At 45.3% G+C, this 19,201-nt stretch overlaps 1 protein-coding gene across 1 annotated transcript in view; it reads right to left on the bottom strand.

Annotated features, from left to right (window-relative positions):
- Positions 1-9,011, bottom strand: part of SH3BP1 (SH3 domain binding protein 1) — a 40,501-nt gene extending 31,490 nt beyond the window's left edge. Inside the window, exon 1 of the mRNA XM_033162628.1 lies at positions 8,311-9,011. Coding sequence (XP_033018519.1) covers positions 8,311-8,372 — 62 coding nt within the window. The 5' untranslated portion in view covers positions 8,373-9,011. The remainder of the gene's footprint in view (positions 1-8,310) is intronic.
- Positions 9,012-19,201: the final 10,190 nt, after the last annotated feature.

Genomic DNA, 19,201 nt, shown 5'->3' with positions numbered 1-19,201 from the left:
CTTGCTCTCTTCCCCACCTCACTTTCCACTTCTGAGACAATTGCAGAGCTAAAACACTTCATTTGCATCCTGTTCCACATATTAAATGAAGTCTTGTTGAAAACCTGTTGCTTCAAACATGGAGACGGGGAGATAAATAAGGGTGTTTATAGAAAGGGGATTAATATTGTAATCAGGCCATTGGCAACAGTGAAGAGAAGAAGAAGAGGAAGAAGAGTTTGGATTTGATATCCCGCTTTTCACTACCCGAAGGAGTCTCAAAGCGGCTAACATTCTCCTTTCCCTTCCTCCCCCACAACAAACACTCTGTGAGGTGAGTGGGGCTGAGAGACTCCAGAGAAGTGTGACTAGCCCAAGGTCACCCAGCAGCTGCATGTGGAGGAGTGGAGACGCGAACCCGGTTCCCCAGATAACGAGTCTACCGCTCTTAACCACTACACCACACTGGCTCTGGTTTGGTTTGGTTGATGATGATGATGATGATGATGACGTCTTCTTAGTGGATTACCCCCAGGCAGGGTAAATCTGGACGAAATGGACAAAAAATATGCTAGAATTTCATGTGGAAATTTCAGAAGCCTGCATATGTAAGGAACACCAATTGCACCATAAACTTCTGTCTAGAAGCACTTACATGATGTAGCCTACATAGGAGCAAAAATTCCTAACATCACGCACATGCGAATGGAGACTCAGCTGGTGGTAAGAGAACTTGGGGTTTTGATAGAGAGTTAAGAACAGAAATGGAAATGCCTACCCTGCGTGCAGCAGCTGCTGAAAAGGTGAATTTCCATGCTGGTGATTATTAGAAAAGGGACCCAACACTGGCAATGCCTTTAGAAATATGGTTGTAAAGGTAAAGGGACCCCTGACCGTTAGCTCCAGTCGCGGACGACTCTGGGGTTGCGGCGCTCATCTCGCTTTACTGGCCAAGGGAGCCGGCGTTTGTCCGCAGACAGCTTCTGGGTCATGTGGCCAGCATGACTAAGCCGCTTCTGGCGAACCAGAGCAGCGCACGGAAACACCGTTTACCTTCCCGCCAGAGCAGTACCTATTTATTTACTTGCATTTGACATGCTTTCGAACTGCTAGGTTGGCAGGAGCTGGGACCGAGCAACAGGAGCTCACCCCGTTGCAGGGATTCGAACCGCCAACCTTCTGATCGGCAAGCCCTAGGCTCTGTGGTTTAGACCACAGCGCCACCCGTGTTAAATATGATTTAATGGCACATAATTACATCCTTAATTTATGGAGAGGGAGTACAGATCTTACAGCATGGTCATCTCAAGAGGGGCTTGTTCCCCACAGAAGTGCAGCATCTCTCCCCACCTGCCTTTAGCCAGCCAAGATTGTTTTGCCATTTTCTTAGTTGTGCCAAAGGTCCCCAACTCTTCCTGTGACATCACACAGTTACCTTGGCAACCTTCCAAATCTCCTGTCGTTTGTTCACACCTCAGGACAGGGGGGAAGGACCCTTCTTCAAACGGCCTTGTGTTGTTTCTTAATGGCCCTAGCATAGCCAGATCGTTTTGCATAGGCTAACCTAGGAATTCCTCTGCAGTTTGCGTTTCTCCATTCACATCCCATTCTACTATTCACTAACAGAATTTTTTAATTATTTTTTTGTTGAGAATTTGCCAAAGAAGCTCAACAACTTTGGCCAAAACTAAAAACTAAAAGAAAAAAAGCGCTCAAAAACTATTGTGTCACATTTTGAAACCCTATTATACAGATACTTTATATGTTTGGTGTGTTCACATTCTGGTTGCCACAAATCAGAAAGGATGTTGTAGAGCTGGGAAGGGGCAGAACTGGGCATCCAACTGATCAGTGGGCTGGAGCAACTCATCTGTGAAGAGAATTTAATCCATCTGGAGCTTTTAAATTTGGGGAGGGGGCAGTAAGGAAAGAAGCACATGATCCAGGTTTATAAAATTCTGCATAGTGTTGGGTAAGCAAGCAGAGGTGTATTCCCCCCCCCCCCTTCTTCTCATATAATAGGACCCAGCTAGAAATCTAGAAATTTAGAAATCTCTCACTGAATCTCCTACCCAGGCTTCCTGAGAAGGAGTGACTGTTAAACCAGTGTTGTCTGTGGTGTGTTGATAAACCCTTAATGTTAAGCAACTGCAGAGCAGATCCAGCTTCAGCTGAAGGACCCAAGCGCACCAGAGGATGTGAAGAGAGGAGCAGGCCTTGAAATGCTTTCTGCTGTGAAAGAACAGGAAACCATCAATTGAGAGGCGGCGGGGGGGGGGGGGAGGGAGACAGAAGCTGTGCATACAGGCACCATGCATATATTTCAAGTACATTCCCTCTCTCCGATTAATACTGGGAAACATAGTTTGTTAAGAATGTTGTGAATTGTAGCTCTGTCAGGGAGGGTAAACTACAGTTCCCATTATTCTTTCTGGGGTGTGTGTGTGCTTTAAATGTATGGTATGCATGCAGCCAGGGAACAGAAGGAACTGTTGTAGCAATGAATTTAGCAAGGACTATATCACTTGTTCGGTGGTTTATGTATATTTATTTGGATTATATGTATTATGCACACATCGACAGGATACAAGTGTATCAAAATACAGCACTTGTGAGTGAATGTTTTTAAAGTGGGCTAGAAAGTAGGAGGGGCCCATTAAAACAGTTATATTGATGTACACTTTATCAAAAAAAAATTGTTTTTGTTTTTTGACGGTGAAGTGTGTAGTTGGCAATTATTCTAATTTAATATTGCCCATCTAGACTGATTTTTTTCTTACAAGTATACAGAGATATCGTCGTGGATCTAAGATGGCCCCAACGTTTTAAAGCATAGATATAAGGAACTATAGTTGTACATTAAAAAGAAAACTAAACAGCTCTAGAGATATTAATTTAGGCTACAAAGTTTAAGGGTGTGTGTGGAGTTTTACATGCTAGGTTGTGCTTAGGCTCCACTGAAATTGAATGTGGAAAGTTAGTAATCATGCCTTAAATCCGGTTGATTTAATCCAAGTCTGCATCTTCCCTATTGTCCTCACTCTGAGGGTTCTTCTTACTCCTTCACTGATACATACATAGGAGGGTTAAAACAGAAAGCACAATATAGTAAGTGTAGGTTTCCCCCCTATGCAGCAATGTATTTAAATCTCTCTTGCGAAAATGGCTGATGTGAGCAACTACTTGCTCCTCACCCAGCCTGGAGTGAGATGAGTAACAACTAAATTCAACCTTCACATCACAACAACTAGACAGGGAAGACGGGAAAATCAGCTCTGGAACACCCAAGAGCCCAGCCCTGCTGCTTATGTCATTCATTGTGCTTTCAAAAGTAGAGCAGGGGGTGGTAGAGGCTGGGCCAGACCAGGGGGGAAAATAAGAAACGTCCTGCCTCCATCAAACCTTTTTTTGGTCTGTTTAGTTGAGGTGGGCAAATCTTTCAATTTCGGTTTCTCGTTTCTCCAGTCTTAAGCTCAGTTCTCCAAATTTTCATATCAGTTTGGATTTAAAACAAAACAACAGAGAAAAACAGGTTTTGTTTTTGCTGAATAACTTTACTGGACCAACAGCATCCTTGGTGGCCAAATTCCTTTTTTTTGGCCCTTAAGCGCCATAAGGTGAAAATTGACAGCATTGACATGGGTCTAAATGTATAACCTACTTTTATTGCTGGTTTAAGTGTCATTTTCCTTTAGATGCTTAGTCGTTTTAATTTTTGTATGGATAAATCCTTGTTTTCTGACTGACGGTCGAATAAAATTTTGATGATGATGAAAACAAAACAACAACCCCCCCCCCACAAAGTCCTCGTGAAAATTCACCAGCGTTTTAGTGTGAATTTTTCCAAATATACATTTTTTTTGTATGTAGTTCTTCCTAACAAACACATTTTTGCAAAGCAATTTTAAGGTTAGTTTCACTAATAGATGCATTTTTGTGCACGCTGTAAGCTAGCACGTGCATTTTTATGCACATTTCCTAGCTGGAGAATGGCACTGCAAAATTCAGAGAAGTGTGACTTTTGAAGGACAGCTGTGTTTAGGTTCTCAGATTGTTTCAGAAAGCTCTGATTAGGAAGGTTTGCCTTTAAATGAGAAGTGAACCAAATTTCTCCCCCATTCCTACTGACTAGTGGAGTACATACTTTTCTCAGCACTGGGATTTCAGAGTGCTAATCCCATCCAGCTGTGGGTTGTGCACACATTGCCAATGACTCACCACCCAGTGGTTCGGGAAGTGGTGTACACACAACCTTGGCCGCAATCCATAACTATCCTTTTGTTTCTTATGAAATCCTGCATTTGATGTGTTTCCCGCCAAACTAGCTTCAGTCAGAATTGAGAAAAGAACGGCCTTGCTGCATTTTAAGCCAGCGATGGACTAACTGAGTGGGGTCAGTCAGGCAACTCAAAAAAACAACAACAAAAGAGTCAAACCACAGGTTCCAGGATGGGGAACCTGTGGCCCTCTAGATGATGTTAAACTACAATTTCCATCATCCCTGATCACTGTGGTCATGCTGGATGGGTCTGATGGGAGTCCAGCAACATCTGGAGGCAGACATGCTAGCCATACCTGATCAAGCCAATACTATTTTTTTAAATGTTATTCACAGATCATGAAAAACTCAACATGTTTTGATTAAGATATCTGCAATAGCTATGTATGCATGCATGCATGCATGCATGTATTGCATTTATATTCTACTTTTCATCCAAGGAGCTCAAAGTGGAATACATAGTTCTCCTGCTCCCTGTTTTATTCTCACAGCAACCCTGTGAGGGAGGGAGGAATGAAGGTTGGGCTTTGGCTAATTCAACAATCCATGGCCTTTTAAACTAAGGGGGAGGGTTGTTGTTCCGCTTGCATTATGTCATGTATTTTTGTGGGGGGGGGGGGTTGTGATCCACAGATGAAAGGCGGAATATAAATTTAATAAGGGAATAAATGAGTGACTGGCTCAAGGTCACCCAGTGAACTTTGTGGTTGAGTGGGGATTTGAACCCTGGTCTTCCAGATCCAAGTCCAACACTCTAACCAGTACACTGTACAGATTAATGATACTGGTAATGATACCAGCCTAACTTATAGGGCCTTTGAAAACCTCTGCTCCACAAAGTGGTTAGCTGAAACAGCAACAGCTATTGACCTCTTTCTTATTAACCTACAGTTACAGACCCTCCAAGTGTCCCTATTTTCCAGGGACATCCCTAATTTAGAGAAGCCGTCCTGGTTTCTGATTTGATCCTGCAATGTCTCACTTTTCCTTTGGATGTCCCTATTTTCACTGGAGAAATGTTGGAAAGTATGGAGTTATCCATCCCCCAATCTGCCATAAGGCAATCCTGCATAGGGAAGTTTTTAAATGTATAATGTTTTATTGTGTTTTTATATATGCTGGAAGCTGCCTAGAGTGGCTGGGGCAACCCAATAAGATGTGTGGGGTATAAATAGTAAAATTATCATTATGGGATGTTGGAGGGTATGCCGTTAGGAGTTACTACCTGGTGCAGTCTGGTCTAAAGGCTGCATATCTACAGACACCCCACCCCCCACCCCGAGATATACTTGATATCCAACACCACAAAGCAAAATGGAAGACATGGGCCTTCCATTGAAACCAGGTAACTTAATGGCCTGAGGGAGTTGCTAAAAAGCAAATCCCTACAGCTCTCTGCTTCTTTCTCATAGGCAGGTATATATGAATTGCTGGAATTCCACACAAGAGCAGAACCCATCCGAGAACCTCAGCTTTCATTTAAAAGAAAGAGCATGTTTGTATATTAAATTTATATCCTGCCATTCCTCCCAAAAGAGCCCAGAGCCTCATGTAATGTAAAAATAGGATTAGAAGTATCTGAATAATCTAAAAACAAAACAAAACAAACTAAAAAACCCTAAAACCCCCCAAAACAATCCAAGAAAACAAAACCCTGAGGACTTGCTGAGTTGAACCAGAGTGAACATGGCTGTTACTATTTTTCTTCACATTTGTACTCCACCCTTCCTCTGGTGAGCCGAGCATGGCATTCATGGATGTGGATTATCTCACTTCATTCTCTGTGCAGCAGGTTAGGCGTGAGTATGCATGAGTGGCCCAAGGTCACCAAAGGGGCAAATGTGGCCGAGAACTCAGATTCACCCCCCCCCCCCCCGAAGTCTAGTGCTTTAGTGCCTTACATAGCTTCCTTGCGCCCATTTGTCGCAGAAATAAGAACACTTTGCGGAGTACACACAGTACACTCAAGGACATAGCACTTGTTCCACATGCTGGCTGGGGAGGATGGAGGACACCAGGGTGGGGAAGACTAGTCTAGGGCCATAAATTCCCCTGATAATCCTGTTGCATGGTTCTCTTTACCACTTGGCAGGAAGATACAGACAAATATGCCTGCCAGAGGGGTGCATGGGGATGGCAGGGTGATGCAGCGGAGAATAAAAGCAGGAGAGGCTGGATTATTGATTGACCCCGGACAATGTACCTGGGGCCTCAGTTCCATAACATTTGATGCTTTGGGGTGAGGGGTTGGAGTCTCACCTGGACATCCCCACCTGGGCTCTCATGTTCTGGTTCCTTAGTCCCATTAGTGATCTTTAAGTGGTTACAGGCACAGCTTGTTGAGTGGGCTGGTCACTAGTTTATATGCTCATCTATCCTGCCACTTGTGGCCCACTGGTTGTGAAAGTGGTGGCCCTTTACTTTGGCTGTGTACTCACTTTAAAGCACGTTCAAAACACATTTCCCTGCCTTAAAGAATTCTGAGCACTGCAGTTTGTTGAGGGTTGCTGGGAATTCCAGCTTTCCAAAAATGCAGAGCCCAATTTTTTTGAAGGAATTACATGTGCTTTGAATGAGTTCTAAAGGTAGAGTCTGTAAGCAGCCTTATAGGGAAACTGTGCCCCCCCTCAGATGCTGGACTACAGTTCCCATAGTTCCCTGATCTTTGGGCCATGCTGGCTGGGGTTGGTAGGAACTAGAGCCCAATAGTATTAAGAGGAAGACCACTGGTTCTCCATCCCTGACAAAGGAAGATTATTGAAATATACACACACAAACAAACAAACAAAAACCAACAATGGTCAAAACAAAATAGAAAATTCTTTTCAGTAGCACCTTAGAGACCAACTGAGTTTGTTCTTGGTATGAGCTTTCGTGTGCATACTCATACCAAGAACAAACTCAGTTGGTCTCTAAGGTGCTACTGGAAAGAATTTTCTATTTTGTTTCGACTATGGTAGACCAACACGGCTACCCACCTGTAACAAAAACCAACAATGGTTCCAGATAGTGGCATGGAAATGTGGTTGCCTCTAGTCTGCTAAATAAACTCCCTGATAAACTGAATTCAGGAAAGGAGGGGGTAAAAGTTAGAATTAGCACCTGGCAGAACCTTTTAATGAGGGTGAAAGAGGAAAGCGCAAAATATGGTCTGAAGCTCAACATCAAAAAAACTAAGATCATGGCCACTGGTCCCATCACCTCCTGGCAAATAGAAGGGGAAGAAATGGAGGCAGTGAGAGATTTCACCTTCTTGGGTTCCATGATCACTGCAGATGGTGACAGCAGTCACGAAATTAGAAGACGCCTGCTTCTTGGGAGAAAAGCAATGACAAACCTAGACAGCATCTTAAAAAGCAAAGACATCACCTTGCCAACAAAGGTCCGTATAGTTAAAGCTATGGTTTTCCCAGTAGTAATGTACGGAAGTGAGAGCTGGACCATCAAGAAGGCTGATCGCCGAAGAATTGATGCTTTTGAATTATGGTGCTGGAGGAGACTCTTGAGAGTCCCATGGACTGCAAGAAGATCAAACCTATCCATTCTCAAGGAAATCGGCCCTGAGTGCTCACTAGAAGGACAGATCCTGAAGTTGAGGCTCCAGTACTTTGGCCACCTCATGAGAAGAGAAGACTCCCTGGAAAAGACCCTGATGTTGGGAAAGATGGAGGGCACAAGGAGAAGGGGACGACAAAGGATGAGATGGTTGGACAGTATTCTCGAAGCTACTAACATGAGTTTGGCCAAACTGCGGGAGGCAGTGAATGATAGGCGTGCCTGGCGTGCTCTGGTCCATGGGGTCACGAAGAGTCGGACACGACTGAACGACTGAACAACAACAACAACAACAAGTGCTGGGACTACAGACGAGCAAGCGTGTCTCCACGTACTCAGAGCTCTACAGCAGTCAAGTTAGGCACCATCTGAGCCCAACTTACAAGTTTTCATCTGGCCCACTCAGGTTCTTGTGCAAAGTCCAGAGGGCCTAACCTGTACACTGACTAAAGGGTGTGTCTTGCAAATTATCAAGCCAAGGAGCTAGTCCTCCTTACCGTCCGCCAATGCTGGGGTGACTGAGCTGCTGCCGCATCCGATTGAACTGTCTCTTCATCATCTTGAGGGAAAGATAACGCAGTCCCACCACGACGACCAAAAACCAGTTGGGTGTTCTTTCCCTCCTCCTCTTCAGCACAGGCCACTGGCACTTGTTGCCATCGATGATTCTCTCCTCCTCCTCCTCCTCCTCCTGTCAGCAGGCTTATTCCTGTCACTTCCTTGTCATTCTCTGGTCTTATTTTATTCTCTCTCTCTCTCTCTCTCTCTCTCTCTCTCTCTCTCTCTCTCTGACTTCACTCTTCTCTTCCCATTTCTACTTCCTCCTCCTCCTCACCCCTCACTGATTTCCTCTTATTTCCCTTTCTTCCGATATCCTTCACTCACAATCTTCAGTGTGTTTCTCCACCTCCTTTTCCTCCCTAAGTTTCAAGTCCTTCCCATTTCTCTTACACTTTCTCTGCAGCAACTTGCCTCATTCTCTCTTGCCTCCGCCGCCACCACCACCTTTCGCAGATGCTGAGATCAGGTAAGATCTGCTGCTGCTTCTCTCAGTTCCTGTCACCACCCCGCCAAAAGAGGGGAAAAAAATAAAAATAACTTCAGCCAAGCCTTAAAGGGGAAATATTATTACAGCAAACATGCAACAAGGCAGAACAAGCCTTTATGCTGCAAGGGCTCGCATTGTAGCACTTCCTACTTTCTCTCTCTCTGGCTCAGCTTACGCTTGACAGCGTGGGGGTGACGCTGAAATGAAGTTTGAGGTTTGGGGTGAGGAAGACGGTTGGCTAATAAAGTTGCATGAGCTCAGGAGGATGGGGGTGTAGCTTTTGCAGCAGAGGCCCAGAGAGAGGGTCTTTCTTAGGTTGGCCCAACCAGCAATTACTGGAAAGGGGGAGTAAACAAAGGATTTTGGGGTAGCAAAGCTAGCAATGTGCAACAGCTCCTGCTAGTTCAGCCCTGGGCACCATACATTGCAATATGCAATTATAAATACTAATACTCTGTCCTGCCTGTCTCTGAAGTATCTAATTGCATCCTGCACACACAATACTGCAGACCAACTTCTTAAGTCTGTGTGCTCTTCTGTAAAACACGCACAACGTTCAACACCAATTTCCAGAGGAGCAATTTCCTTTCCTGGAGCAAAGGAAAACTGCAATGTGAAATTGCTGAATTATAACAAATGTAGCCTTTGGAATGCACAAGAGTCATTTTTCCACAGTACTACACAGTGGTTTGGAACTGTACACACCTTCACATGATTTCATTTACCATCTGTGTTGTCTGTGCACATAAGTGGGAATGTATACACGTGCAACAGTGTTCTCTATTCCCCTCCCCTCAAATAGCATTTCCATAGCTTCCTTGCCTTAAAAAACAAACCGTTTTGCACATTTTGCTTTCGAAAGAGAAGGGCTGAAAACTGGTGTGTTACTGCACATGTATCGTAGAATGCAGAAGATCTAGTTGTACCTTGGTTCTGGAACAGAATACGTTTTGGGAGTCCGCCCGACTCACGAAACCATTCGAAAACCAAGGCACGGCTTCCTGCATCCTGCAGCCAATCGGAAGCCTCGCCAGATGTTCAGCTTCCGAAAATCGTTTGAAAACCGGAACACTCATTTCCGGGTTTCGATCGTTTGGGAGTTGATTTTTTCGGGAGCCAAGGCATTTGAGATCCAAGGTACGACTATATTGTTATACAGAGGTGACTTAAGTCACTGTGCGGCTTCCTATTTTGCCAGTTTCATTCATACCCAAGTTAAGCATGGTGAGGAGCAGGGGCGTACCCAGGATCAAAACTAGGGGGGGGCAAGCCATGGTCGCCCCCCCCCGTTTTCCCAGAGTTGTCGACCTTTTGGCTGGCGGGGTGGCATGACATGGGCCCAGGACTCCCGTGATGCAGGGGGCAATAACCAGAGGCGTAGTAAGGTTAGGTGCAGGGGCATCTTAAGCATATCCGGCGCCGGAGTACAAAGATCCCTCCGGAGGGCGCCTCCCATTTCCCACATCATACATTCAACACACATTTAAAGCACATGATTTCACCCAGAGAATCCTGGAAACTGTAGCTTCCCACTCACAGAGCTACAGTTCCCAGGATTCTCTAGAGGAAGTCACGTGCTTTAAATGTGTGGTCTACTCTAGAACTGGCGTCAGCGGCTGAACATCTGCTTGACATGCGGAAGGTCCCTGGTTCGGTCCCTGACATATCCAGGTATGCTGGAATAGGACTGCATAAAAATCCCAGAGGGCTGTTGTCAGTCAGTGTAGACACTATGGAGCTAGGTAGGCCAGTGATACAACTCTGGTTAAGTTATCCCTCTATAAAAGTAATATTTCATTTCCTCAGGTCATGTGTCCCTTGTTAAACTGGCAGAAAAGGAGGGGCCCCACCCATTTTTTGCACCTGTCCTGCCCACCACTAGTATGTCACCCCTGAGAAATGGCCCTTCATGGAAAAGGTTACCCATTCCTGGTTTAAACTACCTTTTTATGAGTAGCTTCTAGCTTCATTCCAGAATTACAGTATCTGATGTTTACATAAACATTTTGGAAACAGATTTGTCAGGGGTTGGCTTCATAATTTCTCAAACTTTTTGGAGTCCTCTGTCCATAGGAAGCCCAAGTGAGCCAGTAGTATTTGCTCAAGTTTGCTTGGTATTCTTCTTCCTCACTTACTGGAAAATTAAGTGTCTTCCTTGTATTTTTGAAGTAAAAGGTAAAAGGTAAAGGACCCCTGGACAGATTAAGTCCAGTCAATGGCGACTATGGGGTTGCGGCGCTCATCTCGCTCTATAGGCCGAGGGAGCCAGTGTTTGTCCGCAGACAGCTTCCGGGTCATGTGGCCAGCATGACTAAGCCGCTTCTGGCGAACCAGAGCAGTGCACAGAAACACTGTTTACCTATTTAACTACTTGCACTTTGACGTGTTTTCGAACCGCTAGGTTGGCAGGAGCATGAAAAAAAATTGGATTAAGCAAATAAGAGAGCCAGGGAAGTATAGCAGTTAAGAATGTTGGGCTAGGTCGGACCTGAGGGAGGCCCAGGTTCAAATCCCCACTCAGCCAAGAAGCTCATTGCATGACCTTGGACCAGTTGTCCTCTCTCAACCTTGCCAACCTTGCAAAGTTGTTACAAAGATGAAAAGAAAATCATGTTTACTTCCTTGGACACCTTGGGGGAAATGGAGGAGTATAAATGTAGTAAATAAAGAAAGCAAGCAAGCAAACAAACAAACAAATATGGACTGTGTTACTGGAAAGGTACTTTTCCCCAAGTCAAACCATCTAGCTCAGTACTGCATACACTGACTGGCAGCAGCTCTCCAGGGTTTCAGGCAGGGGAGATTCTTAGCCGTACATGCAGATGCCAGGGAGGAAAACTTGGGTGCAAGGTGTTCTAACCACTTAAGGGGATGACCCTCCCCTTAAGACATAGATACATTGGAAGCCACATTATGCAAAATCAAACTCTTGGTCCATCTAGCTCAGTATTGCCCACACTGACTGGCAGTGGCTCTTCAGGAGTCTTTCCCACTTCCCAGCCCTAACTAGAGATGCCAAAGATTGAACCTGGGACCTTCTGCATCAAAGTAGATGCTCTGCCACAGAGCTATGACTCCGCCCCCTGCTTTATTTGCAGATTAAATAAATAGCTGGAATGTTGGGAATTAGAAAAAATGAAACAACCAGTTATTCCCAGACTAGCTGGTGGGGGGGGGCACTCCAGCCATGCTTAGGGCCATTTGCCCCTCTACCCGCCTTACCCAATTCCCCCTTCCCTACCTGGCTGACTGGGGAGTGGGCTCCACTCTGCCAAGGGGGGATGCGACAGAGGTTGGCACCCTCTTCCAACAAAGCCAAGTTTGCTCATCTAGTCTTCTCTTGTTTCCCCCACCTGGCATGGACCTGGGCTGGGAGGGATGAGATGGAGCTTTACTTTCCTCCTTCCCCTCCCTCTTTGAATCCAGGTTGTTGGGAGGGGGGTGTTTTCCCCAATGCATTGCCTTTTTAACCCTTCTCTGGCCCCTTCAGCCACAGATTCCTATGAAGGTCACTATGTAGCATCTTGGTCAATGCTGAGGTTCATGGACAGGAATTTTGAAGTCGTTTTTTATATCTTGCAAACCCCGTTCTTCCCTGTTATGCCTTGTTCCTGCCCCGCCACTGTTCCACCCGTTTTGCCTTTTTCCAGGTCCAAAAGGATCTATGAGTTGGCAATTGCCTGAAATGGTCTCCGGCTGTACAGTTTCACAATATGAGTATTTATTATCATCGCCAGCCCACCTTTTATTATTTTCACAATATGAGTATTTATTATCATCGCCAGCCCACCTGGGAAATCCTTCCCAGGAAAGTAACATTTTTAAATGCATTGAGAAATTCATTTTAAAAAATTAAAAAATTCCTTCCAGTAGCACCTTAGAGACCAATTAAGTTTGTTCTTGGTATGAGCTTTCGTGTGCATGCACACTTCTTCAGATACACTGAAAAAGAAGTCACCAGACTTAAATGCAAACTTGATAAAGACTTGAAGGCAGGAAAGTGGAAAACAAAGGGTTAAATGCTGCTGGGCAAAACAGTAACTAAGGAACAGGGAGAAGCCACAACAAGGAGGGTCTTAACAACAAGGTGGTTTTAACACAGCAAAAGGCAGGGAGGGGCTGAACAACAGTAATTGCTAGCGGCAGGTAAAAGGACGCTGCGAAACACCAACCCAGGAGATATTTTTGCTAGCGGTAGAAAAGCAGGGATTTTAAACAACTCAGAAAAAGGGGGACAGAGGGAAACACCAACTTCAGAGCAGTAAAGTAACTTTAAAAGGGGCGAACCAGAGGAGTTGGGGTGAAGGAATGACAGACAACACAACGCCAGGAACAGGCAAGCCCTCCAAACGTGTTAATATTCCCAGAACACAGGGAGGGAGAGAGGCGTGAGAGGGAAGAGCGAAGCCTGACGCAGAGGCAAAAGCACAGTGAGCAGAGCCGTCCCCACAGCAGCCCGCCGCTGTGAGCGCGCTCCTCCTTGCCTCCGGGACAGGAGCTGCCTTGGGCAAGGGGGGGGGGGGCAAAGGGAGGAACTTGGGCGGCAGGGACAGCAGCCTCCTTCTCCGCTCCTCTCCTCCTGGCCCGCTTCTTCCTCAGCCTAAATGGAAGCGCCGGGCAGCCCGGGATGCGGCTCCTCTTGCCCGGCGCCGATCATTTTTGCTTCTGGGGGGGGGGGGGCAGCTGGCTTCTAGGGGGGGGGGCAGCTGCCCCCTCCTGCCCCCCCTTCGGTACGCCCATGGTGAGGAGGAATGGCCCAGCCCTGGGAAACCTCTGTGCATGTATGTAGGCAGGAGGCTCTTGAGAACATTCTCAGTAATAAACGGATTATAATTGTTCCAGCAGAAGGCACTTCATATTTCTTTCTTTCATGTATACAGTGGTACCTCGGCTTACAGATGCTTCAGGTTACAGACGCTTCAGGTTACAGACTCCGCTAACCCAGAAATAGTACCTCGGGTTAAGAACTTTGCTTCAGGATGAGAACAGAAATCGCATGGTGGCAGCAGGAGGTGCCATTAGCTAAAGTGGTACCTCATGTTAAGAACAGTTTCAGGTTAAGAACGGACCTCTGGAATGAATTAATTCTTAACCCAAGGTGCCACTGGCACCTTGGTTTAAGAACAGCTTATTTTATGAACAACTTGGATTAAGAATGCTGCAAACCCGGAAGTAGGCATTTTGGTTTGTGAACTTTGCCTTGGAAGCAGAACATGTTGAGCGTGTTCCATTTGTAAATTGAGTCCCCTGCTGCTATGGGAAAGCGCACCTTGATTTAAGAACGCTTTGGTTTAAGAACGGACTTCTGGAACGGATTAAGTTCGTAAACCAAAGTATTGTACCACTGTACCACCTTTCCCTCCAAGGAGCTTGAGGCAGGATAAATGGTTCGCCCTTCATGATTTTATCCTCACAACCACCCTGTGAGGTAGGTTAGGCAGAGAGACAGTGCATGGCTGGGTTGAAATCCAAACCCTGGTTTCCCATGTCCTAGCCCAACACTCCAACCAATACTCCACAGTGGCTCTATTGACAATATGGGGATTGTTTCATGTTTCCAGGACCCCGAAAAGGTGCCTGGCATCCAGCGTTGAATGCCTATTATCACGTAGTGTGTACACACCTTTAAATGGTAATGTGCATTAGTTCAAAATGTGGGAAGCCAGCCCTGATGCATTCAGGGACCATCTTGCTCCTTTTGCTGAGTGGAGTCCTGGTCATCTGCCCCAAAGTCCTGACATCACTGCCTCAAACAATCCCCCCCCCAATTATTGGACACCTATTGCTTTATCCATCGAGGCAGTACACATGATTGTTTGGGAGTCGGACCACAACCACGTGGCGTGATGAGATCTGGAGCGATGATGCAGGGAGCAGTGTTCAACGAGGCGACATTAAGTCTTCTGAAATGTGCAGTAACCTTCCTAGGCACACCCTGGATGGAAATGACTGTTGTGTCCTAAACCCCCAACACACACATACACCCCTGCAAACTCTGTCAGCAATCTCTCAATTTGCAGCTGTTTGCAAGTCACTTGTTGCAGAGAAAGCCCAGGCAGGCAAAGAATTATAGGGGACAAAGTGCATGAAGTTACTGAGAAGTGGGAAAATTAAGGTGAGGAAGTGGTCAGAGTGCGCACATCGAGAGATAAAAGTTCTATAATTGTAAATGAGAAAGGAGAGGAGGAAAGAACTGCCTCAGGCCGGCTACTAAAAAGGTTGCATTTTCACGCCTGCTAAATTTATCTATTAGCTGAGCTAGGTTAGAACTGCTATCAGTGTTTTGTTTTCATCTTGTACAGATTACTGGTACCCATCTGTTGAGCTAGGGCTATGCAGACTTTGAGGTTACCTAGTTACCTTTATCAAGCACACATGAATGTGATGGCCTAAATTATTCAGTCATCATCATTATTATTTAGCTTTAAGGGCAAGGACCGAGAGCCTGTAGCCCTCCAGCACTCAGTTTCTGAGGCTTAGTTTTGATTCTCTCCAGTCACATTTATTTCCTGTAGCAATTCTACCACAAAGAATAAACAACTACTACTGTGACCACTTCATTGCACATACCTTGGAAAAGCCCCTATGCTGCAGCTGAGTGCTCAAATTTTAGATTCATTGCAAGCGTGCGTATAGAATGCAGCCTGCATCAGCTGATTTGTTTTAACACAGAGACAAGATGGAAAGTAGCATCACCCGTGATGTAAAGGGGCTGCTGAAGTTAAATTTATTACTCAGCAGGCTGTAATGGACAGAGCCTGGAGCCAATTTGCCTCCTGCTCCCCTTGAACTGCAGCTGGGCTGTTCCAAAGTGCTTGCCCCTCTTGTTGGGCCTGGTGAGCATTAAATGTCCCCAACCCCTATAGTTATAATTTGTGGGTTGCCATTGGATTTTATTTTGATTTTAATTGTTTGGTTTTATGTTTTTAACGTATTACCATATATATATCTTGAGGTTAGCCGCCCTGAGCCCAGTCCTGGCCGGGGAGGGTGGGGTATAAATAAAATTTATTTATCATCATCATCATCATCATCATCATCATCATCATCATCATCATCTCAGGTCCCCTCCCCACACCTTTTAGTTAGGACTTCTCAGGGGCATGAATACCAAACACCATTAGAAAAAAGTACCGGTATCTGCTTTTCCTAGTGTGATTCTCTTCAGGTGCCACTGCAGACCAGAGATCATAGAATCATCAAGTTGAAAGGGACCCCGAGTGTCATCTAGTCCAACCCCCGTCATGCAGGAATCTCAATTAAAGCATCCATGACAGATGGCCATCCAGTGGGATGAGGAGGGAAGATGCCATTTAGATGCCACTTTTGGGTTCCATGGGGAGGATCAAGCTTGGCCTACTCAGGAGAGAGCAGGCCACTAGGACCGAAACAGGATCTAAGCCCCAACAAAATAAACAAGCACAGAATTTATTGTTGCGGGACTGTGCCTACCATCTCAGAAGCTGCAATGCAGATAGAAGAACCGCCTACATGCTACATCTATCACAGAGGAAGCTGGAAACAACCTTCCTGATTCTTATCTGGAGATATCAATGCCGAGTGACTTATCCCCAATGCCCCTGCTGCAGTCCATCACACCAAACAAGTCATTTCCTTAGGCTCCATTGGGAGGAAGGTTGGGATAGAAGTTGAAATAATAATAGTTGCAAAAAATGACAATAATAAATTACTACTACTACTACTACTACTACTACTACCAGGGAGGCAGGTGGCTCTGTGGGTTAAACCACAGAGCCTAGAGCTTGCTGATCAGAAGGTCGGTGGTTCGAATCCCCATGACGGGGTGAGCTCCTGTTGCTCGGTCCCAGCTCCTGCCCACCTAGCAGTTCGAAAGCACGTCAAAGTGCAAGTAGATAAATAGGTACCGCTCTGGTGAGAAGGTAAACGGCGTTTCCGTGCGCTGCTCTGGTTCGCCAGAAGTGGCTTTGTCATGCTGGCCACGACCTGGAAGCTGTATGCCGGCTCCCTCAGCTATTAATGCGAGATGAGCGCCGCAACTCCAAAGTCGGACACAACTGGACCTAATGGTCAGGGGTCCCTTTACCTTACTACTACTATTACTACTAAAATGCAAATTATGATTAATTTCCAGCTTTCTTTTTTTGTAACCCAACCTGTTTCTACTAAGATATGTGTGGGAAGTCTACCTTACTGCAGAGGATTCAAGCTGACAATAGTAGTGCCATTTCACTTAGAGGGCCGTTGCAAGGAATGGAACCTGAGATCTGTGCTCTCTAGAGACTGCAGCAGATTTTGGACACTTTTTTAAAGAGTTTGCAAGACAAGATCTTCAAGACAGCTTTTAAGCTGGAGATGGGAGCAGTATTATGTCCCCAAACAAAACATCCAGCTGCACGCTGTTAAGTAGCTACCTTCTGGCCTCCACAACCACTGCTGAATCCAGCTCTGCGACACAGAGCAGCAGTTATTGCTGCAGAGGCCCCTGCAAAAGGAGTGGGAAGTGGGGAAGAAGAGGAAGTGTGAGCTCTTCACATGCACACAGCAGACTCAGCCACAAACGACAAGCCCACAAGTTCGAGCTGACACCAGGCTTGCTGGTAGGAGGAGGAGGAGGAAGAGGCGACATTTTCCAGAGTTAATGCCTTGGTTAGCTTTGGTAGCAATTCCACGCCTCCACAAATGCAGAAATACTTCAATCTGACTCTTGAGATCATCGCACCATCGCAACCCTAACAAAAACAAGGAGCCAACGGTGGTTGCCATATTCGTATCTTAATGTCACATTGGATGTTCCTGGCACTGAAACAGGAATTGAGATAGAGGAACAGAAGCCGGGATGACTGGAAATGGTTGCTGGGGCTCAGAGTCCTCTAAGAAGATAAATGGCCCCTCTAATCCAGCCTTCCGACCTCACAGTGGCCAACCAGATGCTTGTAGAAAGCGAGCAACAGCACTCCATCTACCTGTGATTGTCAGCAACTGGTATTCAGAATCATAGAACTGTAGCGTTGGAAGGGACCACAGGGGCCATCTAGTCCAACCCCCCGCAATGCAGGTATGCGGGACTCAAACCCACGACCCTGAGATTAAGAGTCCCATGCTCTACCAACAGCACCTCCAATGTGGTAAGTGGAATACAGCCATCATGGCTGGTAGCCATCAATAACCTGATCCTCCATGGATTTGTCTAATCCTCTTTTAAAGACATCCCAATTGGTGACCATCACTACCTTTTGTGGGAGTGAATGCTGTAGTTTAACTATGTGCTGCGTTTCCCCCTGTCTTCAGTCTTTCAGCAACATTCAGCTTCATTCCCGAGTTTGAGTTATGAGAGGGAGAAAAACTTCTTCTTATCCACTTCCCCAAACTTTGCAGAGTCTTATACACCTCTATCATGTCCCCTTGCCTTTTTTTCTAACCTAAGAAGGCCCAAATATCATCTCCTTTCCTATAGGAGAGTTGCTCCAGCCCCTCGAGTTACTTCGGTTGTCCTTAAATTTTGAAACTTCCTGGCTCTACAAGGATCCTTTTTAAGGTGAGGCAACCAGAATGTGGATTTGTACAATAAGATTATATTAACAGGGGTTGTTTTTTTTTGGCAAATGGTTCAACATTTACATCCTGCACCAGGTCTTGGGTGCCCCTTAAGTTAAGGGTTGCATCCCCTCTAGTCAGTTTCATGAACAAATGTTCCAGGGCACAGTCATTGCAGGCATCTAAAACTTTTACCTCTTTGTTCTGACCGGAACATACGCAATTATCCAGTCTAAACAATTAAAGCACCTGAAGTCACTGATAATTGCAGCATTTCCTCGATTGCAAAACGTAACAGAAAAAAGTGGTCTCATTTTCCATTTCCAAGATGAACAGGGTTTATATATATATATATATATATATATATATATATATATATATATATATATTAATTACTAAGTGATATATATATAAGGGTTACTAAGTGATGCACAATGTTTATTTCCAACAACTTCCAGAGTATTTCTTGAAGTCAACTATTTACAGGTGTGGAACTACAGACTGAGCTTGTGTGTATTCCGTGCTTACACACCCAAGTCTAGAAGTGGGAACTGGGTGTGCATGTTAGTATCTTGAGAATTTTGACTTTTTTAAAAAGCAATTTCCTAGCCCTCAAGACAAAACATTTAGAATTAGGCGGACAGTGCTGCCAAAGCAGAGCAGAACTGCAGTGCCCTTACAACTAGGAGGGCTACAGTAAAACAAATAAAAAACAAGCATATTTGCATAATATAGAGCACAGAATTCAGCTTTTCTCAAAATAGTATTTTGATGGGTTTTTTTAAAAAGCACAGAGTACACACAGTAGTGACTGTGCCTAAGGT

This window comes from Lacerta agilis, chromosome 10 (assembly GCF_009819535.1).
Source record: "Lacerta agilis isolate rLacAgi1 chromosome 10, rLacAgi1.pri, whole genome shotgun sequence".
Lineage (NCBI taxonomy): Eukaryota > Metazoa > Chordata > Lepidosauria > Squamata > Lacertidae > Lacerta > Lacerta agilis.
The sequence above is the reverse complement of the archived record's forward strand: the minus strand, read 5'-3'. Positions and strand labels throughout refer to the sequence as shown.